This window comes from Cupressus sempervirens, chromosome 6, assembly GCF_028749045.1.
Source record: "Cupressus sempervirens isolate cs-2001-9-10 chromosome 6, ASM2874904v1, whole genome shotgun sequence".
Taxonomy (NCBI): Eukaryota; Viridiplantae; Streptophyta; class Pinopsida; order Cupressales; family Cupressaceae; genus Cupressus; species Cupressus sempervirens.
Window position 1 is genome coordinate 8773354 of NC_143123.1, and position 27880 is coordinate 8801233.

General features: G+C 37.3%; 2 protein-coding genes across 2 annotated transcripts in view; both read right to left on the minus strand.

Annotated features, from left to right (window-relative positions):
- Positions 1-3607: 3607 nt before the first annotated feature.
- Positions 3608-8745, minus strand: LOC149550747 (uncharacterized). The gene is made up of 3 exons (XM_089789998.1): positions 8339-8745; positions 6288-6394; positions 3608-4449 (listed from the first exon to the last, which is right to left on the minus strand). The coding sequence occupies exons 1-3, from the start codon at positions 8743-8745 to the stop codon at positions 3608-3610; spliced, it is 1356 nt and encodes a 451-aa protein (XP_089646124.1).
- A 6023-nt stretch (positions 8746-14768) lies between these two features.
- Positions 14769-27880, minus strand: part of LOC149550748 (uncharacterized) — a 43240-nt gene continuing 30128 nt past the window's right edge. The window contains exons 8-10 of the mRNA XM_089789580.1: positions 20941-21060; positions 20166-20324; positions 14769-15308 (exon numbers count right to left, since the gene is read on the minus strand). Of these exons, the coding sequence (XP_089645706.1) occupies positions 15096-15308; positions 20166-20324; positions 20941-21060 (492 nt within the window). The 3' untranslated portion in view covers positions 14769-15095. The remainder of the gene's footprint in view (positions 15309-20165; positions 20325-20940; positions 21061-27880) is intronic.

Here is a 27880-nt window from a genome sequence, read left to right on the forward strand (position 1 = left end):
GAGCAATCATCAGCTTTTCGGCTTTAGCATTGGTGTTGGTGAAATGGGAGAAATAATTGGTTGCCTAAGAATTCACCGTGTTCATCCATTCATTATAAACCTAAGCTACTAACGTGTCCCTTTTACCTATTCAATGAAGCCCTTGTTGGCGGGAGAAGTAGCATCAATTATAGAAATTGCATTTGGTTTGGCTTTTGTATCTGGGTGTTCAAGTTCATGAATATATTCCACCATTTTGTGTAATGATTGCTTGAGTTCTTGCTTATCCCTTTTGTGTTTCCATAAGTGATGAGAGATCTTGGAATTACCAACATTCCATATCTTCATATCTGCAGACCTAGAGGCCAGACCACGGGTGGCCTTTTCCATAGCATAATCTTGAGGAAGTATCTCATCTAAACTCTTATCAGTTGCTGGCTTCAGAAGGTCTACTACCTAGTGTCCAGTCCTTTCATCAATTTCTAGTATAGTTTCAACCTTGGGCTTCTTGGTTTTAGGAGTTTTCCTAGGCATTTGTTCACCATGTCTTCAACCAAGGGAGTCACAAGAACTAGACTTCTTTTCATTCCTACTGATAAATCAAACCAGTTAGGAACTGAAGAGCTATCTTTTGGAGGGGGAGGAGGTGTTTGAAATGTGGAAGAGGTGCTGAGTGCCATCGAACTCAAAGTATTGGCTCCTTCACCTACTTGCTTACTTCCTTCATCCATTCTATTACTTGAGCTCTTAGCTATAGAGTGCCTTGAATCTATTTCAGTCGGCTTCGTGCAAGTTTCCCTGATAGAGCTCTACTGACTCAACCTTTTCTTGCTTCAGGAATAGGTCCACTTGACCGAGGGAGGGATTTGAACTGAACTTTGAATAATTAGTTCAAGTTCAATGTTCTTCTTTGGAAAACCTGTAGTGTGAGAGTGAACAATTTCATTAGTGTCTTCAACATAATGAGTTGAATTGGGGCTAGCAGGTGTGTCTTGAACATTAGGGGTACTCGGTGAGAGCCGTCTTTGGCTTGTGAGCCATTGCTTAGTTCTGGCTATGGTTCTGACTTGTAATTCATCCTTTTTTGAAGTCGACCAATCGACAACAGGTAGGGGTTATGCTTCAACCTGTTCAATATACACCAGGTCGACTACTTCTTCTTCAACTTCTTTAGGGATTCCTGAGATATCAAGTTGTAGATTAAAAGCCTTGATTTCTTTTAAAGTAAGCTTGGACCACAATCTTTTCCTAACTTCATACTCTTCTTGGCAATCTGCCTAGTAGTCTTCATTTTGAGGAATGTGAGAGAAAGATGTACACATCTCAAAATACTTCAATGCAAATTCCTGACTATTGAAATTAGGATGAGGGGTATAAAATGATAGATTCATAGTTTTAATCTCCACACTTCGGCTTAGGGAATCTTGAAAAGACTTGCATCTATAATGTCTAATTTCCACTAGAAAGGTGTAACCAGAGCCCTTCCAGACTTTACAATTTCTCTCGACCTCTGCTAGCTGCATGCATACTTTGATTAACACATAATGGTCAAGACAATGTCATGGCATTTTAAAGGTTTCCCTTCATATCCCGCAATCCTCAAGTAAGTGAACTTTTGAAATTAGATAAAGAAACTACCAAAGATGTTGACCTGCTGAGCTGCCTCTTTTGAGATCCTCCTATTTTCCTTCCCTTGGAGTTTGAATACTAATTTGGCCAAAAAGGTATCTTGAACTTTCTTAAAACTTTTTGGGTTTTTATCTTTCAGTGATAAGGGGTAGTATTCATAAATGGGCATGTCCTAGTTCCACACTTGGTGAGGTAGGCCTTTCCATTCTCTTCCACAAGCTAGGATGAAAAATAGATATGATGCCATATAAAAAACTAAAGGTTGCAAACACTTGGGAAGGTTCGTCTTGCAATCTTGTTGCTATAATGTTAACCCAATTAATAAACTTGTCCTTTCCTAGGATAGTTTGGATGAAAAAGTACATCAGTCTTCCCAATGGAAGGCATGGGAGTTCCCTTTAACTTTATTTAGCACAGTTATGACATCTTTAATTTCAAGGATCACATGCTCTCTAGTCAAAGGATGTGGGAGACGAGAACTGCCTCTTTCAGGCTTGAGTAACCAATGCTTGGCAATTACATTATTGTATTCATTAGCATTGGTGGTGAATTGGGCATAGATAGAGTTGATAGTCCAGTCTTCATAAACCTCGCGTAGAGGAATCCTCAATGTGCCCATAATGGCAACTCTATTCACATATAACAAGTCTTTGCCATCATATGTGCAAATAAATCTTTTAGTAGCATCATACCTATCATGGCACGTGAGAACCAGTTATGGGCATGTGATAGCATTAGGAAAGCCAAAGGCTTGCAACAACCCACTACTTGATACCTTTTTAGATATTGACCCAGGTTTTGCATTGGAGAACCTAGCCACTAACTTGCCAATGTCCTCATTAGCCAAGAATGTATCTTCAATTTCAAGTAGAAAAGTACTTATGGCCGATGATTTGTCTTTCTTAGGTAATTTAGGGCAAAAGGAAGCCATGAAAGATTAGGACTAACAGACAACAAGCAGAGAAAAGACCAAAAGAAAAAACACAGACAAGCATCAATCTGTAGAAAAGAAACAACCAACAGAAAGGAAATGGAGAACTCATCGTGTTGGCTGTATAAGCATTGCTGGCAACGTGGCATATTGCTATCTCCTTGTATATCTATATAAAACATTTTTTATACCTTAAACAGCTAAGGCAAAAAGAAAAGAAAATAGTTTTTTAAGGCATGCAACCTGGAGGGAAAGCATGCAGATGCAAAGAACATAATTGAAAAGACAACTTATTTTCCATCATTAATCGGTTCTTTAATGTTGCACATCCCGAAGCATACCTTGTCATAATTGCCATCAACTTCTAATATATGTGTAACTTTCCCACGAGCCTTGGAATGGAAAGGAAAATCTTTCATATAGCCGCTTGTTTGGACATGTGTCTCCGCCATCAAGAAACTCTCGACCTATGAACTATAGACAATTTAACTACTTAGTAATAGTTCAATGTTCAAGTTCACGGGCCTCGAAATGTTGGAATTGATGCCCATAACAAGAAAAAACTCTATCAGGTGAACCATTGAACTTGAACATAAAGTGTTCAAAGTTCAACTTCAATAATGAGCGACAATCTCCAATGATGATAACTTAGTTTAAGCCTAGATTGACTCAACACTTTGTACCTATGAACTAATGAACCATTGAACTTCTGAATAGATTATGTTCAAAGTTCATGTTCAATTCGATGTTCATGCTAATGATGAATCATTTTGAAAGGAAGGGGTCTGAAGACTCTGAACTAATGGACAACTTGACTGCTAGGTGCATGATTGAGACTTGTTTACAAGAGGGTTTTATTTTGACATGTGATGAAAAGATGTGATGTGGCTAATATGTGGGTAACAATTGGCTCTGACTGGGGTTTCAGAGTGTAAAGGACTAAAAGGAATTCAAACATCTCTATTTTTGCACTAAGACAAACGAATAGTGTAAAACTAAGCTACAATAGAAAGGAAAGAAAGATTAAGCTAAGCCACAACAAAAAAATGCAATATAGAGATGGTACAACTAAAGCTGATAAAGCTTCAAATCTTGCCCACTATATGATAAGGGCATTTCAGTTCCATCCAAATACCTTAGTATTAAAGAATTAGCTCCCAACACCTTGCTGGTTTCAAAAGGACCTTTCCAGAGTGATTTAAACTTACCATGTGACCCTTTTGGCTCTCTCCTTTTATCCCATAACAACACTTTATTGTCTTCCATGAATCTTTGAGGTCTCGCTTTATGATCGAAGATATTTTTAACCCATGCTTGATGAGAGGTGATATGGTCAACCGCCTTTTCTCTATCTTCTTCGACCTTCATGAGGTAACAAATCCGTTTTCCCAAAGCATCACAGAATACTTCATCTTCGATGACCTTTTGAAGTTTGATAGCTGCTAGTTCAAGAGGAAGAGATAACTGAGCCTCAATCCCATATACTAGTTCAAAAGGCGTCATACCTATCACTCTTTTGGGGGTTGTGCGGTCTACCCACAATGCTTCATAGAGTTTCTTGAGCCAATCTTTAACATTTTTGTTCACTAGCTTTTTCATAATAGAGACCAAGTTCTTATTCAAGGACTCAACCTGTCCATTTCCATGAGGAAAATAATCAGAAGAATGAGAAAGATGGATCTCGTTGTCATAACAAAACTGTTGTAATTTCCTTGAAGAAAAGTTCTGAGCATTGACAATAACCAATTTTAATGGAACTTTGAACCTAACAAAGATATTTTCCATCAGAAACTTACTCACCACCTCTGAATTAGTCTTTTTGACAGGAGCTGCCTCGACCCATTTTGTAAAGTAAGCAGTAGCAGTTAGAATATGAGTCTGCCCTATACGAGAAGTTGGGTTGAGAGGTCCTATGAAATCCAATGCTCATTGTTTGAAAGGTTCCTCTATGACAACAGGTGTTAATAGGAGAGCTTCTAATTTAGGTTTACCAGAAAATAACTTACATTTTCACACTTGCCTCCCATTTATAAGCATTTGCAAACATTCCAGGCTAGCAGTACCAGCTTCTTAATATCTTGAAAGCCATGATCTTAGAGGAAAAGTGACCACCACAAGCTTTATCATGGAAGGAGTGAAGAAGTTTATCATGTTGATCCTTATCTACACACCTTAGGAACATACCCTCCAAACCCTTCTTATAAAGAATATCATCAACAATCACATACTTGGCAGATTTCAACCTCAAATTCCTTACCACTTTGCCAGTTAAATGCTCTAGACATTCACCGTAGGTAAGGTAATAGGCAATATTTGAGAACCAATTATCTTTCAAGCCTACGAATAGTGCTAATGTTTTTGGTTATACAACTCTTTCCACATTTTCAGCCATCAATTTGCATAAACCTTTCCCTTTCGCTAATTTCATTGGCTTGATCTCTAAATCAAATTTTTGAACCTTTGAAACCCAAGCTGCTCTATTATTCACAACTACTTCTTGTTGAGTAAGAATACTTTTTATAGTTGTGCTTGGAACAAAGATTGTGGAGTGAGAATGAAAAATATAATATCAGAAGTGCTTTACTGCCTTAACCATTGAAAAGGATTATTTCTTTGTGAGCGAATATCTTAATTCATGATTTTTCAAAGGGACACTTATGAAAGATAACTTCAGAACCATTTTCATTAGTTTGCAACAAGACGACGAACATGGTATGCTCACTAGCATAATAGCGTATGATAAAATCTTTCTCATAATCAAGGTGAGAAAGAACTGGGGCATTCACAATAGCAACCTTCACTTGGTTGAAAGCTTTCCTGGCTTCATCACTCCACTTAAACGTTAGCTCTTCACTAAGAAAATCTGCCATAGGCATAAACCTTCTTAGGAAATGACCGAAGAAAGAGTGGATGCCACTGTGGTTAGAAGGTAGACATAATTATTGGATTGCTTGAACTCGCTCGAGATCTATCCTAATCTTGTCTTTTGATACAAGGTGTCCTAGGAGCTTCCCTTCAATCACATAGAACACAAATTTCTTGGGATTGAGGGAAACACCATGTTCTCTGCATCTCTGAAGGACTAGCCTTAATTCATGTAGATGCTTCTTCCTCCTCCTTGAGAAAACTCTCATATCATTTAGGTATATGACAATTATCTTGTTCAGAAGGTGTTCGAAAGATGAATTCATAGCTCTCTAGAATGCAGCACCTATGTTGATTAGACCAAATGACATTCTTCTATAAGCAAAAGTACCCTCGGGAGTAGTAAAGGCAGTTTTGTGCTGATCTTCTGAAGAGAGACTAATTTGATTGTATCCTAAGAATCCATCAAGCATGGACATCATCTTCGAACTTGCTACCATCTGCAAAATGTGGTCCATAGGTGGTAAGGAAAATTTGTCTTTTAAGCTAGTTTGGTATAGGTTCCTGAAATCAAGACAGATTCTAATCTCTACACTTTTCTTCCGCATAGGGATTATATTGGCTACCCAAGTGGAGTGATGGATTAGGTATATTATATGAGCTTTTAACATCTTATCCACCTTGAAGATGGCACCAACTACCCTATGATTATAATTCCTCAATTTTTAGCGAAAAGGGGTCGCTCCTGGCTTCAAAGGAATCTAATGTTCAAACTTTCCTTGCCGAAAGTCTTTCAAGTCTTCGTAAAACCAAGTGAACACATCTCCAAACTCTTTACGCAATTTCAAGAATCTTCCTTTCTCAAACTCATTGCAACACTTACCTAAATTAATTAGGTTGAGATTATCTTCAGTGCCAATATTGACCTTCTCGCATTCCCCTAAAAGTTCCTCCTTTATGTTGGCGTCTTTACTATAACAACGGTCCTTCCTGTCAAATAATGATTCTAAAGTTACCAAACGTCATGGGATGCAATTTCCTTTCAATTGAACAAGATCTTCATCACCCTCCCTTGTTTCTAGAGGGGCTTGTCGGCATCTATGACCTAAACTCTCAGAATAAGAGGATTGGAACTGCCCGGACCCTTGAATAAATGCATTAATATGTAGATCACTGTCAAAAACCTGCTAAGAGTTCACATTGTCTGGCACACTAGGGCGATGGATTAATTCAATGGTATACACATCGTTAGAAAAATCAGGATGTGGAATCATCAAGGAAGCTAAATCGGCTAACACATCCGCTCTAGTATTGTACTCTCTAGGCATTGATACTATAGAAAAGGCATCAAAACCTTTAGCTCATCCCATACTTTGTTTCTATAATGTTTAAGCCTTGCATTCTTTATAGTAAAGATGTCTCAAACTTGCTTGACAACTAGTTCAGCGTATCCCTTAGTTTTCAGTATTTTGACCCCTTTCTTGTTAGCTTCTTCAATACCCAAAAGCAGGGCCTTGTATTATGTAGTATCATTTATATTTTCAAAATCAAACTTAAAAGCCTTTGGAATGATCTTGTCGGAGGGTGAAATGAGAACAAACCCTGCTCCAGCACCAAGCGATGCACAACTACCATCAAATTCTAAGGTCCACAGTTCTTCATCTATTTTCTTTTTTGATCTTGCAATGTGCTCTTTAGGGAGCACAAGATAATTAGCACAATCAGTCTCATTATACAGGATATTTGACTTGAGATCTTCAAAGGAAAGACCATGTATTTGGCTTTATTTTCTAGCTTCAGAATAACCCTTTTGTCCCCAATAGATATAGTGGCCTAAGACCAATCCAATTTAACCAACCCACCTAAATCTTTGCAAAAGGTCTCTCTCAAAAGCATACCATAGCTAGCTGGGATATCAACAACTAGAATAGTCAATTTGACAAAAGGGGAATTCGGCCAAGGAAACTTGAGCGTCTTTAATCTGACCTATTAAGGGGACTTGCTTGGAATCCATAGCATAACATCTACCAAATGTTTTAGTCAAGGGTAAATCTAGGGCGTTGGCTACTATAGCTAGCATTATGTTGTCAGAAGCTATAGAATCGACAATACAATTGTTTAGTCTATGACCATGGATAAACAAGGATATGTAAAAGGGGTTAGGTTTTTTGACTGTTGAGCAAGTTTGTGTTGTTTTTTAGAATGAATGGAAGACTCTTCTATGTTAGGCTATTCCACGGGTTCAACAAGTACCCCAATAGTTACCACTGAGTTGCTTTGTTGAGCTGAACTAGAAGGAATAAAACCTTTAACATATTCAATCAATCTATCCAGCTCATTGGGATTAGACTTCAAATAATCAAAGGGGAAATTTGAATCTTTGCAGACTTATAGAATTCAACAATGTCAAATGTAGGCTTAGAGTCGGGCCTCTTTAAGAACTTCACCTCTTGAACAAGACACTTCTAACCCTTGAATTCCTCTTTACGCTATCTTGTATGTTTGCGCCACTTGCTTGAAGGCATGGAGGATGATTGAATAGCAGGAGACTTGTCATTATGACTGCTTCTAGTAAGTACCATACATTAAGGATCTTCAATAGTAGTATAAATGTCACCACCTCTTTCTGAGTCAGATTTGTACTCAAGGAAAAAACTTATAGAGTCGCTAGGTCCTCTTGAAGACTCTTCATCTGTAGGCACTTTTCGATGGTCTCCTTATTAGCCTGCAATCTCCTTATTAGCCTGCAATTGCTAATAGTGTATCATTTCTGGACAGGAAAGCCCATCATGTTCATCTGTTAGATGGAAGATGCACATATTTGCTCTTTTAGCCAAGGGACATTTGATAGCCAATTTTTGATTATTCGGTAGCATGTTGGGTTGTCTCCCCCCTACTCCAAGGTGTGGGAAATTCCTAGGGATATCATGATACGATGCCACTGTTCTCAGCATTTTCTTCTTCATCTTTGAGACATTGTTCAACAATGTTCTAGAAGTAGACATCTGTGAATTCAGAGTTTGCAAATCTCTTCTCCATTTGCTTGCAGCAAGGAGATCATCTTCTAACTCAACAACCAATGTTTGCACTGCAGCAATGTCTATTATGCTGTCACACCTTAGATGGAAGCTTATGTTAGGCAACATGGCATTAACAAAGAAGCCCTTTCTATTTTCTGCATTAGGTCTATTTGCAGTTGGAATTTTGTGTAGGATCCAATTGAATTTTGCTATGAAGTCATGCATGGGCTCGTGGACCTCTTTCTTGAGCTGGGATAATTGCAACAATAGAGTATGCTCATCATCAGTAGCCTTACACCTCGCCTCGAAGGCAATCCTCATAGAGGCCTAGTTGGTAATGACTCCATTCGGGAGATGATGAAACCAATTAGCAGCAGCCTCAACCAAGGTTTGAACAAACAACCCGACTGCCACATTTTCAGTAGGAATTGCAAGAACCCCACAAGTGGTGTTAAATACATTCAGGTATTCATTTTTCGATCTCTTCCCATCACCATTGAGTTTTGGAAGGATGTCCCTAGCTCCCTTTGGAAGTGGGTCAGGATTAGGTCCTAGGGCCAGGGGTCCTACTTGGGCACCCCATGGGTTAGCATCCATATTTGGTAATATGAAGTTGATTAGTTGCGCATTGAAATGTGTTGGGATTAGGGTCCCAAGTAGTACTAAGGCTTGTAGAATTGTGGTGATTGGAGTGTGCCTTTTAGGGGAAAGTGGTCTACTCCTATACTTCGTTGTTCATTTCCTCCTTTGGGTAAGGTCAGGAGCGAAGTTGTGTAGTTTTACAAACTCATGAGATTCATCTATGGAACCTTTATATTTATCACCATGAGTATACTTACTCCTAGCCAGCCTACTCAAAATAAAACTCAAGGGTGTTTGGACTGGATTACCATTATTTACTTCTGGTTGCTGAACTAATCTTTCTACCACTGCTGCTTCTTGGGCTATGGGTACACCCTTAATTAGCACAACACGTTCTTCTTTCTCCTCAAGGACTTGACTAATCCGTAGATGTTGTCACTACTAGTTCTGTTGTTCCAAGCCAGGGTGTTCAAGTTGGAGATGATATCTTCTTGGGTAATATCAAAGCCTAGGCCTGGTTGGAGAATAGGGAAAATGTCTTGATGGGGTAAGATCATTATATGCCATCTTTCAAAGTACTTCTCCAGTAGAGTCGTCAAAAAATGTTAGCAAACCATTTTTTCCTCCTGAGAGTTGTTATCTCTCAACAACAAACAAAGAAAAACTAACTTGCCACAACTGACTCTTGCTAACCATTCAAAAAGAAAAACAAAAGAATCTTTGTTTATAGGCACATCTCCCTTTCTGAAGATTGATCATGAAAGACATTTATTAAGAAAGAATTTTGAACAATGGTTCTTTTAACTTGAAAGAGCATAACGAAGTAAAAACATCCTTTTATGAACATAAAAGAATGCTGCAGATTTAAAAGGATAACTATTCCACAACTTATGCCACATGACATAAATTAAAATGCCATTCTATTTTCTGATCAGACCTACTGAACTGTAAAGATAAATACATGCATTACTTTAGCAAATTAATGAAAATAAGCCATCGCAGCGAGATTGGATTTCATATGAAATAATAACCAATTCAAATGACCATACAATCATATGAATGATAACTAGATGATAATCTTACAATTAAACACTATTTGTCATTAATTCAATATCAAAATGCCACTAAAAGTCCTTACTACTATATGAAAAAGGAAATATATCAGTACTTCTGCGTTCAGAGAGCCGACCCTTAAGATCTAACCAAAAATAAGTAAAATAGCCACGCAGGTCTTCCAAATCAGTTTTAGAAACTAACTCCTTAAGGAGTTATTAACTGTCTAGTAACCAATTCTTAAGTAAACATTAATCAAAAGAAAAGAAGTCCAATCTTTATGGCTCATAGCCCCTAGATCCCTAACTAACTGCCAACAACCTTGCCAATGTCAACATTTTGTTCCTAGGACATAGGAAAACCATCGCCAACTTCTTTCCACGCTTTGTGAACGAATAGAAAGTTGATTAGTTTGTTTTGCTGAGGGATTCCAAGTTGCTCTAGGCACAACTTCCACATAATCATAATTCTATTTTCCATTATCTTCACCTCTATACATTTGATGTTAGCGGCTAATATTTCCTTCAGGTAGTTCATTTCTTTCTGCGACTTGGCACATTCTTCAAAGGATTGCTCAATTACGATGTTCCTCCATTCAAGGTTAGCCTGAGCTATGAACAAGAAATTTGCACTAACATGGGCTCCATGTTTCTCAACCAAAAATCTATTCACTCTATATTCCTAAACTTCTGAAATATCAATGATGTATTCATCCCATTTTACTTTTTTGAACTCCCATGGATTCATTTCAAACTCTAGATCAATCATCAGCTTTTCGGCTTTAGCATTGGTGTTGGTGAAATGGGAGAAATAACTGGCTGCTTGAGCATTCACCCTGTTCAGCCATTCATCATAAGCATAAGCGAGTGACCTGTCCCGTTTTACTTGTTCAATGAAGCCCTTGTTGGCAGGAGAAGTAACATCAATTATAGAAATTGTGTTTGGTTTGGCTTTTGTATCTGGGTGTTGAAGTTCATGAATATATTCCACCATTTTGTGCAATGATTGCTTGAGTTCTTGCTTATCCCTTTTGTGTTTCCATAACGATGAGAGATCTTGGAATTACCAACGTTCCATATCTTCATATCTGTAGACCTAGAGGCCGGACCAAAGGTGGTCTTTTCCACAACATAATCTTGAGGAAGTATCTCATCTAAACTCTTATCAGTTGCCGGCTTCAGAATGTCTACTACCCAATGTCCAGTCTTTTCATCAATGTCTAGTATAGTTTCAACCTTGACTTCTTGGTTTTAGGAGTTTTTCATAGGCATTTGTTCACCATGTCTTCAATTGGGAGAGTTGGAGGAACTAGACTTCTTTTCATTCCTACTGATAAATCAAACCAGTTAGGAACTAAAGAGTTATCTTTTGGAGGGGGAGGTGTTTGAAATGCAGAAGAGGTGTTGAGTGCCATCGAACTCAAAGTATTGGCTCCTTCACTTGCTTGCTCACTTCCTTCATCCATTCTATTATGCGAGCTCTTAGCTATAGAGTTCCTTGAATCTATTTCAATTGGCTTTGTGCAAGTTTCCTTGACAGAACTCTACTGACTCAAACTTTTCCTACTGGACGAACGGGTCCACTTGACCGAGGGAGGGATTTGAATTGAACTTTGAATAGTTAGTCTAGGTTCAATGTTCTTCTTTGACAAACCTACAACGTGAGAGTGAGCAATTTCATTAGTGTCTTCAACATGATGAGTTGAACTAGGGCTAGCAGGTGTGTCTTGAACATTAGGGGTACTCAGTGAGGGTCGTCTTTTGCTTGCACACCATTGCTCAGTTCTAGTCATTACAAGTAGGGTTTTGGCTTGTAACTCATCCTCTTCTGAAGTCGACCAATCGACAATAGGTAGGAGGTAGGCTTCAACTTGTTCAATATACTTTGAGTCGACTACTTCTTCATCAACTTCTTCAGGGACTCCTAAGATATCAAGTTGTAGATTGAAAGCCTTGATATCTTTTAAAGTAAGCCTTGAACACAATCTTTTCCTGACTTCATAGTCATCTTGGCAATCTGCCTAGTAGTCTTCAATTTGAGGAACATGAGAGAAAGAGGTACGCATCTCAAAATACTTCAATGCAAATTCCTGACTATCAAAACTGGGACGAGGGGTATAAACTGAGAGATTCATAGTTTTAATCTCCACCCTCAGGTTTCGGGCATCTGGAAAAGACTTGTATTTATAATGTCCAATTTCCATTGGAAAGGTGCAACTAGAGCCCTTCCGGACTTTACAATTTCTCTCAACCTCTACTAGTTGCCTGCATACTTCGATTAACACATAACAATCAAGACAATGCCGTGGCAATTTTAAAAGTTTCGCTTCATATCCTGCAATCCTCAAGTAAGTGAACTTTTGAAACTAGATAAAGAAACTACCAAAGATGTTGACCAGCTGAGCTGCCTCTTTTAATAACCTCCTTCTTTCCTTCCCTTGGAGTTCAAATACTAATTCGGCCAAAAAGGTATCTTGAACTCTCTTAAAACCTTTTGGGTTTTTATCTTTCTGTAATAAGGGGTAGTATTCATAAATGAACATATCCTGATTCCACACCTGGTGAGTCAGGCCTTTCCATTCTCTTCCAAAGGCTAGGATGAAAAACAAATATGATGACATAAAAACTAGAGGTTGCAGACACTTGGGAAAGCTCCTCTTGCAATCTTGTTGCTATAATGTCAACCCAATCAATAAACGTATCCTTTCCTAGGATATTTTGGATGAAAAAGTACATCCCATTTTCCCAATGGAGGGCATGTGAGTTCCCTTTCACTTTATTTAGCACAGTTATGACATCTTTAATTTCAGGGATTATGTGATCTTGGTCAAAGGATGTGGGAGATGGGAATTGCCTCTTTTAGGCTCAAGTAACCAACCCTTCACAATTACATTATTGTATTCATTAGCATTGGTAGTGAATTGGGCATAGGCAAAGTTGATAGTCCAATCTTCATAAACCTCGCATGGGGGAATCCTCAATGGGCCAATTACAACAACTTTGTTCACATATACCAAGACTTCGCCATCATATATGCTGATACACCTTTCAGCAACATCATACCTATTATGACATAGTAGAACCAGTTCTAGGCAAGGGATAGCATCAAGAAAGCCATAGGCTTGCAACAACCCACTACTTGAGACTCTTTCAGATATTGACCCAGGTTTTGCATTGGAGAACCTAGCCACTAACTTGCCAATGTCCTTGTTAGAAAAGAATGTATCTTCAATTTTAGGTAAAAACTACTTATGGCCGATGATTTGTTTTTCTCAGGTAATTTAGGGCAAAAGACAGCCATGAAAGATTAGGACTGACAGATAGCAAGCAGAGAAAAAACCAGAAGAAAAAAACACAGACAAGCATCAATCTGTGGAAAAGAAACAACCGATAGAAAGAAAATAAAGGACTCACCGTGTAGCTGTATAATCATTGCTGACAACGTGGCCTATTGCTATCTCGTTGTATCTCGAGAGAAAACAGATTTTTTTACCTTAAACAGCTAAGGCAAAAAGAAAAGAAAAGAGCTTTTTAAGGCATGCAACCTGGAGGGAAAGCATACAGATGCAAAGAGCGCAATTGAAAAGACAGGTTACTTTCCATCATTAATCATTCCTTCAATTTTGCACATCCCGAAGCATACCTTGTCATAATTGCCATCAACTTCTAATAAACGTGTATCTTTCCCACAAGCCTCGGAATGGAAAGGAAGATCTTTTGTATAGCCACCTATTTGGGCACGTGTCTCTGCCATCAAGAAACTCTCAGGCCATGAACTATGAACAATTGAACTACTTAGTAACAGTTCAATGTTCAAGTACGTGGGCCTCGAAATGTTGGAATTGATGCTCATAACAAGACAAAACTCTATTGGGTGAACCATTGAACTTGAACATAAAGTGTTCAAAGTTCAACTTCAATAATGAGTGACAATCTCCAGCGATGACAACTTAGCTTAAGCCTATCCTGACTCGACACATTTTACCTATGAACTAATGAACCATTGAACTTCTGAACAGATTGTGTTCAAAGTTCATGTTCAATCCAATGTTCATTCTAATGGTGAAACATTTTGAAAGGAAGGGGTCTGAAGACTCTGAACTAATGGACAACTTGATTGGTAGGTGCATGCTTGAGACTTGTTTACAAGAAGAGGGTTTTATTTTGACATGTGACAAAAAGATGTGACGTGGCTAATACGTGGGTAACACAATCATAGATTGTTCTTGGTGTGGCTGGATTTTTCATCCTCAAGTGGAGGGTTTTCCTGGAATAAATTTGTGTTATCTGTTCTTTTGATATTTTAAGATATCTGCTCTTTGTTTTTGCTATTCTGGTTCATAAATTTAACACACTGCTCATCCTTGACCTGTCCTAGTTTACGATAACTTCATTTGATATTTGAAGAGATTTAGTTGTTGGAAAATTAATTTGCAGAGGCCTTGTCTAAGTTTCTAACAACAAGCATCATTTGATCTTGCCTGAATTTGAGAATAAGCAGCATTCCAATTATTCAAAGTCACAGTTTCCCACATGGTACATAGGGAGGTACTGGTTAATTTTTTATGTAAGAGTGATGAACTGCAGCTTTCCTGAAAAAATGTTTTTCATCCAAGCTTATTATACAAAAAATGAATTGCAGATAATTGTACCAAAATATTATTGCTTGAACAAAAAATGCATTATGATTCTCAAAAATGAAATTCAAAATTAAAAACAAATAATTTGTATAGACAAAACAGTATTCATGTTACAAAGCATTTCACTATTTGAAAGATACCCAATGTCCCAATTTACTTTTTTCTACAACTTCAAAAAACAGACTCTGAAAACTTGTGAATGTCAACAAACTTTTATCATGAGCTCCTTTCCAATTATAGTCTCTTATCAGTGATGTTGCACTCTTGTCTAAGCATATTATGATTATCAGTGGCAGACAGTCATTTCCAAATCAAATCTTCATGACCATCCTCTTTATGGCCCCTGAGTGTCACATACTTCTTTCCTAGTTATTTCTAGCATTTTCAAAATAGATGACTAGACACATTTACCATCTGCCTTCCCAGTACCATCACTGCCTGATGTCTCATGCTTCTTGTCCTTGTTATCAGCATCATTGATGGATATTTTGTGCTTCTTGTCCTCTTCCTCAGTAATGTCATCTTCTTCTTTCTCATCATTGCCATCCCTAAGTGTCTGGTACAAATTCTTTTTACGATTCATTATATCTTCCACTTTCCCTAGCAGTCTCTGCAGAAAGATTTTTTTAGCAAACTAAAATGAGGGGAATCATTAATCAATATTATTTGCAAATGCCTTGTTGAGATTCAAATTCTAAAAATTCAAGAGATTGTTGCTACAACAGTATTCATTTCTTAACTGGTTTTCTAATTATCATAAAAATGTCTTCTGCACATCTCAAAATCAAAATATGCTGCTGCCAGAGAGTATTCAAAAAATTCTGGCAGAAACTGTTCATCGTACAATTATGGAATAGAAATAACTAGAAAGAGAAATTGCAAAAGTAACCATCCCTTTTCTATACTGAAGCAAATATTACCGAACAACAGATTTGAGAATATGAATCCACAAATGGACTGGCAAGGAAATCAGATAAATGAGTTAAAAATATAGTATTTTAAAATGAGAGAAGAAATTGACTACAAGGTTCACAGGTAGTGAGGAATGGCCATGATGGCCCAAGGAGAAAACAAAATGGCAACAATCTGCAGTAAAAACAAAACAGGGGTAGCTGCACAGATTCTATCCATTACAGACATGATGTTTGCACAGCCCTTATAGTGAAATGTCACTCTGTAATGTCCCATTCTAGAGTAGAATTTTACATTAATAGTAATTAAAATGTAAGATTAAGTAATAAAATAATAAAAAATATATAATTATTATTATAATTATAAATATAATGATATCATTTATTACGATGAAACAATATAGTAATATTAAATAAGAATATAAAATATAAAATATAAATTAATTTTTTCATTATTAGTATGATCTTCATAGATAACAAGCTAAGGATAAATCATTTCTTATATTAGTCAAAACGTGGAGATCATACCCAAATCGATGGAGTTAATAAAAGAGTCCCAAAATCTTTAGAGTCACGATCATTAGGTCCAAGAGGCATGCCCATTCGGCATAGACAACCATCTTCTACTCTGACAGGAAGGAGACGCACAATTATTTGACAGAGAGGGAGGACGGAAAAATCAATCCAAGTCAGCGAAAATAGAAGATAAAGAGTAGGGAAAAGGGAGCATGCACATTTGGAATCTACGAGGAGGATGAAAAACATACAGGAAACGCTATACTCATCGGTCAGAAGAGAAGGAGACAAAAAAATAACATTCAAAGGCATTGACAGGTGGTCATGTGCAGACCCGTATGATAACAAGGGGATATACATGGATCATTGAATCAAAACAAAGATTACATCAACAGTCTCTCAGGGCCTGTTTGGCAGCGGAAATATAAAAATGGGAATAGGAATACTTATTCTCGAATAGAAAATAGGGTTATGTATTCCTATTCTTGTTTGGTTCACCCAGAATTTGATGCAGAATGTATGGACTCAAAAATTTATGTTTTCTAAAATTTTTTAAAAATTGGAATAGGAATACGCAATTCCACCTATTTAGGTGGAATAGAAAATGCTCATTTTTGGGCCAAAATTGGAATACGTATTCCAATTTTATTTCTATTCCAATTCTGATTTGGTGCATCCAAACAGAGAATTCAAAATTTTAAGTACATATGCCTATTCCACTTGTATTCCCGTTGCCAAATGGGCCCTCACAGTGTAAGTGTTAACGATGATAAGTAAGATGCTAGGAGAATACAAATATCTTCCAACGTAAGGATCAACGTGGAAAGCCAGCATAGCAAGCAAACAAACAGGAGGAGCAAACATACCAAGTAATGGCAATTCAAGCGATTGAGTTGGAAACTACCTAGCAAGTGAAAGCCACAACAAGAGACCATTGTGGATAGATTCTAGTAACCAATAAACAGGCCCACATCAGTGTCCAATCCAGAAAAGAAGGACAGCAATAAAAAGATACATTCCATAAGTCAGGAAGTGCATACTAAAGAAGACTCAGCAGTAGAATTGCTTTCATATGGCAGTAAAACATAAGGGAAGTATGCAGAATAAATGATGATCACTGAGTTGGTGACTATTGATAACAAGGAAAGTCAACAGTGATGGGAACAAATTCACGATACCAAACATTCCTTCAAACCTTGTCAAATATCATGATGGTAATCACAATTGGAGAGACAAAGATATATAAGATACAATCAATGGAAGGGACAATCAACAAACATGGGGACAAGTCAGAGCATGGTTAGAAACATAAAACTTCCTTCATATTATAAATTGAGAGGCAGCGATCACTGAATCTTTCATGGAACCATTCAGACTTATAGTAGTGATTCGTGGAACAGTCAAATGGGAGAAGATAAGAAACATAATCAAATCTACATGTAGTACAGTATGCATATATAAGTGAAGGAAGGAATATTCAAAAATAAGAGTAAAATAAGTCACAGTGGCTAAGGAAGTAAGATTGATAACATCAGGAAAAGAAGGGATAAGAAGAGAGTAGTGTGAACATAAAAACGACAATCCTTTTATGATATATACTATAAAGTGATCAAGCCAAGAAATAAATTGCCGATACTTTATTGCTATTGTGATAATAAACTAGTGAACTAATCAGAGGTTGAGAGAATATATGGAAGAAATGAAAATTAAAAGTAACACAATAGCTAGAGGGTAAAGTGCAACTAAAAGGTATAGAGGAATTTTATAGTTCCTATAAAGACCAAGTTAATCTTGGTAGAGGGCATCTTTTATAGATGTCAGGTTCTCTAATAAAAAACTCGCAGGTTAAGAGGGCATTCATTTTGAATGTCGAGTTTCTCTAAGGGAGAACTCCAAAATTAAGAGGGCATTCATTATGAATGTCAAGATTTCGAATCAGAATCTAGAGAGAGATTTGTAGAGAATCTCTTAGAGACAATATATATTGTAGTGGTCAAACATATGCATATGTCAGAGATGAGATACTTGGTAGAGGTGGGATCTCTACCAAGTGATTAATCAGAGATCCCGAAAGAAGCCTTAGGGAGATGCTCTTTATATGACGATTGCCTAATCGGGAAGCAATTCTCACTAGAAGTAAATTGCCGATACTTTATTGCTATTGTAATAATAAACTAGTGAACTAATCAGAGGTTGAGGGAATATATGGAAGAAATGAAAATTATAAGTAACACAATAGCTAGAGGGTAAAGTGCAGCTAAAAGGTATAGAGGAATTTTATAGTTCCTATAAAGACCAAGTTAATCTTGGTAGAGGGCATCTTTTATAGATGTTAGGTTCTCTAATAAAGAACTCATAGGTTAAGAGGGCATTCATTTTGAATGTCGAGTTTCTCTAAGGGAGAACTCTGAAATTGAGAGGGCATTCATTATGAATGTCAAGATTCCAAATCAGAATCTAGAGAGAGATTTGTAGAGAATCTCTTAGAGACAATATATATTGTAATGGTCAAACATATGCATATGTCAGAGATGAGATACTTGGTAGAGGTGGGATCTCTACCAAGTGATTAATCAGAGATCCCGAAAGAAGCCTTAGGAGATGCTCTTTATATGACGATTGCCTAATCGGGAAGCAATTCTCACTAGAGGATTATGTGATTTGAGAAGAGTTTCTTCCGAAGGATTAGGAAGGGTTAGACCGGGTAGTCTTTACACTATTAGTTCAATATTTCTAAAATAATTTTTATACATTTTCTATTGTACTAACATTTGATCTAGGATTGTAACAAGGGGACATCTCACACTCATCTTTTAGGACATGTCTTGGTTTTCAACCTTAGGCTCCTATGAGTTGCCCTTATCTTTTCAGTTGAGAAAATACAAATTATAAATGGGTAAGAGCTGGATCATTACGAAAGGCAATCTTTATTACTTATTTAAATTATTCTTCATTATCAATATATTATAGGATATAACTTAGGAGATCTTTCTTTTTCAATAATTTCAACAATATGCTAGCTTGCAAGTATAGAGGAAGATAACAAAGGATGTATTATTGTTTTCTCTATAGTTTGTTTCTGATATGACAGCACGAATGGATCAACTTATAGCTGAATTTGTGGTTGTAAAATAAGACTATATATGTGCAGAAGCGTGGAGCCAAACTACACATGACATTTGAAAAAAAGTTAAGGGAATAGCCATCTCAAGAAGACTAACCTAAAATTTTCTTGAAGTCACATCTTCAAATTTGATTTGATCATTAATCTAGGAAATGCATCTCTGGGCACTCGAGAAGTGCCTGAGGGAACCAGATGTTGCTCCGGTATGGAAACCTGTGCAGAAACCTTTCCAGACACCAGGAGATTGACATCTTCTGTGCAATATTTTTGACTTGAATTGGAATCATCTCTCAAAACAATTAAATAAAATAATGTTCCAAAGTGTCCACTGCCACCATTATCTAAAAGCCTATATTGATGAACTAATCTCCATGTCTTAAACCCATTAGTGAAATTTTGAATTTTTGAATTTTAAAAGCATTCTGTATCTTCCTAAATTGTACACATTTTCTGTTAATATCTTTTATCTTCTTGAAACTGGCATATGTATTTAGATACTTTAATTTATGGTACATCCCAATACACCTACAAGTTTTTTTCTAATGGTATCCCCAGACCAGTACCTACACTCATCCTTTTTGTTCTCATCTCCTAGATAGCTTGCATAATCTGGACTTGGAGACTTGGTGAATTCTTTATGAGAATCAACATTTTAAAATATTTCTATATAAGCTGGAGATAGCAGGCCTAGTTGACCGTCACCTAAGTTTATTTGAACTGTCATTGTCAGCCTCAGGTGACCAGGCCTAGTGTTCGATAGAAATTACCATTTTACAATGTCACATGTTTGAGAGCATCTGGGTGTGTCAAAGTGGCAAGCACATTATGTGAAGCAATCCTTAATAAGGGAAAACATTTAACTCAATTCTGTATGAAAGCATACAAAAGATGATGAAGCAAAAGTAAATTTACCTACCTTGAAGCTATCCCTATCTATTGAAACACATTTACATTGTGTAACTGAAGCAACTGTTGCAGCACGAGGTTGGCTGTTGAGCAAAGCCAATTCTCCAAAGTAATCACCTCTACTGTATTCCATGACTGTTTTGCCCTTACAAATTGCCCCAGCCTTCCCCTGCGAATTTCAAACATGCTTTAATTTCAGAATTACATCAAATTGAACAATTTAGACTTGCCCTAGAGTTTCCTTTGGTTTTGTAAAAGCTTAGAATCTTTTATGACGATTCCTTCTTGTTGGGCTTCAAACCACATAAAACATAAGAACGATGGAAATAGAAAACTCAAACAAATAATCAATCCCAAAGTTCAAAAGGAAAATAGAGAAGTCTCCATGTTACAAAGGCATGCCAATGAAACCAAGAATTTCTACTTCTGTAGTCCTCTAACCCTTTAGTTTAGTTGTGAAACAGTGGCAATCTTGTCTGAGATATGTATGGGTAAAGCGTTTTCCAACATTGAATTTCTGTAACTAATCACCACCTGATGCCTATGAGAAAAATTGCATCCCTTTAAGTTGAAAGTAAGCCTTTTAACAATATCATTTACTATTATTTGATTTATTATTCTGTTTGTAAACCTTTTTCCACTCAGGAAGAATCCACATCAATAATATTCCCTTCTAAAAGACAAAAGTAGGTGCTTTCAAGGTCCTGAATCTCGGCAGTCATTTGCATTTGCATCAGGCCAATAAAAAGGGAAACAAAACCATAATTGTGATCTCAAGTACTCACGTTTTCCAGGAAGTACATTTTATCCCCTGGTTCTCCTTCAACAATAATGTTCTGCCCTTCAGCAAAATATTCATCCAGCAGAACATCTGCAACTGCAGACCTCTCATGCCTGTCAAGTGTCTACATGCACATAGGTACAATTCAAGGAGCAAGTCAATATTGCCAATAGATAATAGCATAACTCATACTAATTTTTATGTATTTTTACCAAAGATTTTGCTAGCATTGAACAACTGAGCTTTGCAACACATCCTATACATTTTCAAGTGATTATTTTCATGGTCTATTTCATTAATTGACAAAAACACAAAAAGAAAACGGAAAAAGGAGTATACAACATAGGATTTGATTCAATGGCTGAAAGTTCTTGCTATAATGAGAGATAAGAACAGCAATAGAAGAAAATCCATCTAACCATTCTGTTCCAGAGATAGATGTGGAGATACAGTCAATGGAGCAAACAAAAAACATGAAGCTCTGTGGAATGTACATTAAATATCTCTATAAGTAATATAATAGAGAAAATAATTCTAATTCTTTACTTTTAGGACATGAAACGACCTCTCTTTAATTACAACACAATGCCTTTATGTTTGACAGCATTTCAGGGATGCAGACAGCAGGGACATGGCTATCTATCTATATAGAGTTAGACAAGAATTAAAATATAAATTTGAATATATATATATATATATATATATATATATATATATATGTATATATATTCAAATTTATGCAAGTTTAACCATTAATTGTATTTTTTATTCTCACTATACTGCTATCAGTCTATCACTGATTGATTTAGTCATGTGTATGACTGTAAAGAGACATTATAGACAGTACAGCAGCAGTGAAGTCCAGTTCTCTCTATACCTTTTTAAGACTGTCCTTTTGTAATTTCAGTTTCTAAACAAGAAACAAGCAAATTTTTACTCCTACATGGGATGCCCAGATGTCTTTGATCATCCAACAGATGTGCAAACATTCTGCAAATGTTTAAGTGGTTTCTGTGATGTCCTTGGGATGTGTAATATCCCTTGCAATTCTGAATTTAATTTTCTGATTTCTTGACCTGAGAATTTTGTCAAACACTTTGCATGCAATGAATATATTGCTGATCTAAATTCTGTTTCTTTCTAAATGCCAAACTTTAACAGATGTGCTTACAAAAAATTCCAAAATATCTAAAATGCAAATGATGTTTGCATTTTTTGAAATGTATAAGCATTGGTTAATGATGGGAAAATATTCATCTACAAGTTACAGAAATAAGACATTAGTTAATGATGAGAAAATATGCATCGCAACAATAAGACATTAGGGCAAATGCCTGCCATGCAACTTCAATGTTATTCTAATCCCTTTAAATGACAGCCTTTTGATATAAAACTCCGATATAAATCAGATTACAATACTCCCACAACTGATTACTAAATCGCTACAAATGTCCACAAAGATTCAGATCTTATTATGATAATAGATAGTTTCTATTATCTCTGTTAATATCTAATGGTTATCTATTGTAATCTTCTGTAAATATTAGAATGTTTCTAATATTTAGTTTTCTGTTTCTAGAATAGAATGTTTATATTCTTTACGATTGTTTCGTAAGGAAACACCATTTAGTCTCTTGTATAAATTGATTTCTTGATCATTATTAATAACAATCAAATATTTTCCAATTACTTCATAATAGGATCTGGTAACCTGGGAATTGCCCAAAATATTTGGATTTTACTGTGGCGATGATACTGTAGCAATGGCACTCTTCACCTTCAACTATATGAAAGTCTTCCAAACTCTTCTAGAATCATTATCCAAATATCCCATCCCTACTCCAATATATCTGAAATTAACATCAGACTTATTTCTTCAATCTTCTCCGCAAATTTGGCCCTAGGCCACAAACTTGGCACAATGAAAAAACTAATTCATCTCATCCAACAATAACCCTTCAAAGGATCTTTAACTACCTTAGTTATGCAAATTAGTGGGAGTGTTCATTCCCAATGACCAATGTACCAAACTGCAAAAACCCTTGGCTCCACAAGTTATCAAACAAACTAGATGGCAACACATTCAATATCCAACAATGAGGCTTCCCTACCTATTTATTCTTTTCCTCCAAGAGGTCAGCCTCCTAGAAGAAATAAAAATAATCTTTAATTTCACTTTCTAGAAGATTCACTTTTTCTCATAATAATATTTAATTGAGCTTTAAAGTGATAAAAAAATTTGATTAATATAAAGTGCAAATAATATCATAGGCTACAAGAAGTCTGTGGCTGCAGGAAGCATATAGCTGCCAAAAATCTATATCTACAAGAAGACTGTGGCAACAGTAAGAAATTGCCCACATGACCCTCTCCTCAACACCTTGGCTTATGAGGGTCTGATTATATGTAATGTTCCCGTTATAAAATAAATCATTTATAAAACCATTGTTAATGGACTGATTGATTTAATATATCTCAGATCCATTTTTATTTTTGTTTCTATAGTTGCAGCCATCGGCCATCTTTGTATACCCTCGGAAAGTTTTCTTGACGGATATTTAAGCACGGCTTGTAGCTAGTCTTAAGGTATGCAATTTATTGGATTATTTCTTTGTATTGCAAATTCTAGTTGGGATTCTCTATAATTCACCATTTCGGAAGTGAAAGATCTTCCCTATTTGGCTCTTGCAATTTCGGTGGGATTCACTCGACACCCTATTCCATTGCCTATGATACTTTTCTTGGATCTGGCAAATCGAAGCACCATCATATTGTGAATTATTGCGAATTGGAGAAGTCACTATGTTTAATTTGATCAATTATTTGTTGTGTAATTGGGTAATTCAATTCTCTTTGTTATTTGCATTTTAACTCCCTTTGTTTCACCACCCTCACCCTTACTGCATTGCTTTCAACTCCGTATGGCCCAAGGCAATTCCCCTACAGGAACACTGTACAGCCTAGGAGGCACACCGTACAGCCAGGCAGCCCCCCTTCAGGCACACTATGTATGACCTTCCCTAACATAGCATATGACCAACATCTTTCCTTGTATGGGTCAACTAGTCGTCCACCATACAACCCCTATTTCATCGTATGACCATACAACCCACAACATCGACCTCTCTTTGTACATCCATTTTTCCATACCGTACTTTCTTGTTATAATAACGTACAACCTCCCCTCATTGCATTGTAGACATGGTACAGTAGCATTAATTCGCCCTCAGGTTCTAGCGTACAGTCACCGTTTCTCTGGAAAAAGGCTGATAGTCTCTGGTAGGCTTACTATAGAAGGACAACAGAACATTACAGTGGTATTAGAGCACTTCGATCCTGCCAGCCTGTGAACAGTGAATGAGAGTTTATAGCCAGAAGAGACAAAGGATGCATTCCATTGATTGAATGCCTGCCCAACTGGAACCAATAGCTACCGGACTTGGGGCACTATTAAGAGAACTTGCTAGGAATCAGGCATAGAGCTAGATCATTGATACTTAGCAACTCATGGAGGAGACTCTCAAGAAGTTGGCAGACTAAAATATCTGGAGAACAGAATGGTCACAATGTGGACTTAGTGTCGAGTAAATCAAACCCTCCTCTAGCACGCTCTCAACCTTCCATACTATCTTTTCCTCCACGGATGGAGGCACCACATGGAGGAAAACAACCAACTTTTGAAGAGATGCAAGAACAATTGAGAGAAGACTGGAAGAATGCGAATTTTGACGAAGATATATCCTACAAAGATTATGCGGATCTGAGAATGAGATATTTGGAAGGCGGAAATCGAGGATATTTCAACAATGACCTTAGAAGAAAGTTGAGTAAAGTAAATCTATCTCCATTTGAAGGATCCAGATTCATATCTGCGCAAGCGTGGGTAATGAAGGCCAATACTTACTTCCAACTGAATCCTATGCTAGAAGAAGCAATCAAATTTGCGGCGCTACTTTGGAGGGAGTTGTGCATGAATAATGGCATCACAACACCATCACAGTGGGGCATGATCAAATAACTACTTACGTGGAATTCACTGAGAGATTGATAGAGCGATTTGATGGTAAAGATCCAAAACTAAATTTCAAAGATTTGGCACAGCTGAGACAAACTAGATTGGTTGACCAGTACATTGCGGAATTGTAGAAACTCTGTTCTGGTCATGGACATTTCTGAAAAAAGACGGATAGTGCTCTTCATGGACGGACTGACAGAACCACTGAAGGGTTGGGTCAAAGGGTTCAATCCTGCCACCTTGTTGGAGGCTATTAAGAAGGCACGGAGCATGGCATCATCATTGACATCATCCTCTCGAAGTTACAGCCCAAACTGTTGGCATTTTCGAAAGAGAAAGATAATAAACCTCTGCCCAAGAAGTCCTCATTGGATGAAGCTACCAAACAGGAACTCTGAAGGAAGAAATTATGTTTCAACTACAAGGGACCGTGGGAACCTGGCCACAGATGCCTCGGAAAAGGAAAAATACACTACATTGAGGTCGTGTCCAATGATGAGGATGAATAGGAAGAAACACTCGCCGAAGACAACCAACATCACAATGACACCAACATGGTTAGTCTAAATCGTAAGGAAAGAATTACAGCTTTGGTACGGCGTAGAGGAACTATTGCCCTAGTTGGTAGCCCGAGGTGCACAATTTTTCATGTACAGCGCACCCTTCAAGGACAAAGGGTTACGGTGATGCTAGATAACATAGTTACTCTAAATTTCATAAACTCATCCCTGGTGAAGTGAAGAGATCTACCTACGGAGACACATGTAGGATTTCAGGTCAAGGTTGTTGGAGGGACTCTTCTGCCCTGTACACACCTTGTTCTTCAGCTAAGTATCACAATGGCAAATCACACGGTGACTAAGGATTTCTTCATAGTGGACCTTGATGACATGGAGGTTATTTTGGGCATACAATGGATGGAGACACTTGATGAATATACTCAAAGCTTCAAATGGATGGATTTCACTTTTGTTGTTGATGGAAAGAAGGTCGTTCTCCGTGGAATTCCAAAGGAATTTTCTGCACATTGGATGGATGCAATTTTTCAGCGTGATGATGTTGCATGGGTTGCACATTGCTTTGTCTCAACGGAACCTATAAAAAGGGCAATGGACACCTCCACAAGATGATGATCTCTAGGATATTTTGAATAAACATTCTTCTTGGTATACCACCTCATCGAGGGTTTGAACAACTATCGAGTTGGAAGCAAGAGCCAAGCCGGTCATAACCATACTGTACCGCCATCTTAGAAATTCAAAGATGAGATCGAAAAGATGATTCAAGAACTATTAGAAAAAGGATGGATCCACCCTAGTTCTAGCCCTTTTGCGTCATTTGTGTATTGGTCAAAAAGAATAGGACGATGCACATGTGCATGGAGTACCATGCGTTGAACAAAAAAAAAAAAGAATAGATATCCCATTCCAAGGATAGATGAGCTGCTGGATAACTTGCATGGCACAGTCTATTTTTCAAAAATAGATCTCCATTTCGGATACCATTAGATCCGCATGAGGGAGGAAGACATAGAAAAGACGGTCTTCCATTGTCACTATGGGCATTATGAGTTTTTGGTCATGCCGTTTGGATTGACAAATGCACCTGCTACATTCCAATCATGCATGAATCGCATTTTCAACAAACAATTGCATAAGTACTTATTGATATTTTTTGATGATCTTATTTATAGTAGGACATGGAAGGAGCACCTAAAGCACCTGGAGGAAGTCCTAATGATCATGCAGGAATAGTCTTTGTTCACCAAGCAATCGAAGTGTGAATTTAGTATGACAGAAATATTGTACCTGGGGCATGTTGTCAGTAAATATGGAGTTCAAGTTCATCAGGAAAAGATTCAGGCTATCCTTGACTGGCCTCCTCCAAAATCACTCTCGGAATTGTGAGGATTTCTCAGACTGTGCAGTTATTACCAGATGTTCGTTATAGGATTCTCTCAGCTCAGTGCACCCTTAATAGATCTTACACGGAAGGGGTCTTTCCAGTGGAATGAAAAAACAACACTCACTTTTGATAAACTGAAAGAGGCAATGAGCACTTGTCCCATACTTGCATTACCTGATTTCACTCGACCATTCATTTTGGAGTGCGACACATCCGGAGAAGGCATTGGCGTGGTACTGATGTAGGATAGACACCCCATAGCTTATGAGAGCAAGAAGCTTACACAAACAGAACGCTTATACTCCATCTGTGACAAAGAAATGTTGGCCATCGTACATGCGCTAGCCAAGTTTCGATACTATCTGTTGGGTGCCAAGTTTGTTGTTTGTACGGATCACAATAGTTTGAGATATTTTCTAGAGCAACGGGACATGAACGAGAGGCAACAAAAATGGGTAAGCAAGGTTCGGGCTTTTGATTTTGACATTGAATATGTGAAAAGAAAGAACAATGTGGTTGTAGATGCCTTGTCCAGGAAACCCGCCATTTGCTCATTAAACTAGATTTCAACTGACTGGAAGGCATATTTGTTGGTAGAATATTCCAAAAACACATTTGCCTGTGAGCTAATGGATGGCAACACCTAGGATGATCGATACAAAGTAGTGGATGACATTATCTACTATAAGAATTAGATATTTTTAGTGCCGGAATCCAAATTAAAGCAAAAATTTTTGAAGGAAGTACACGACTCACCCTTGGCAGGACACCCGAGTTTCCTCAAAACTTACAGAAGTCTCCAAGAGAGGTTTTCATGGAAAGGACTTAAAAGGGACGTATTGTAGTATGTAACAGAGTGTACGGTCTGCCAGTAGAACAAATCAAAACATTCTCTACCTGTCGGGTTACTGCAACCTCTACCAATTCCATAACATAAGTAGGAAAGTATCTCGATGGATTTCATAACAGGGCTTCCCAAGGTGAGCGGAAAGGATTGTATTTTTGTGGTGGTCGATAGATTGAC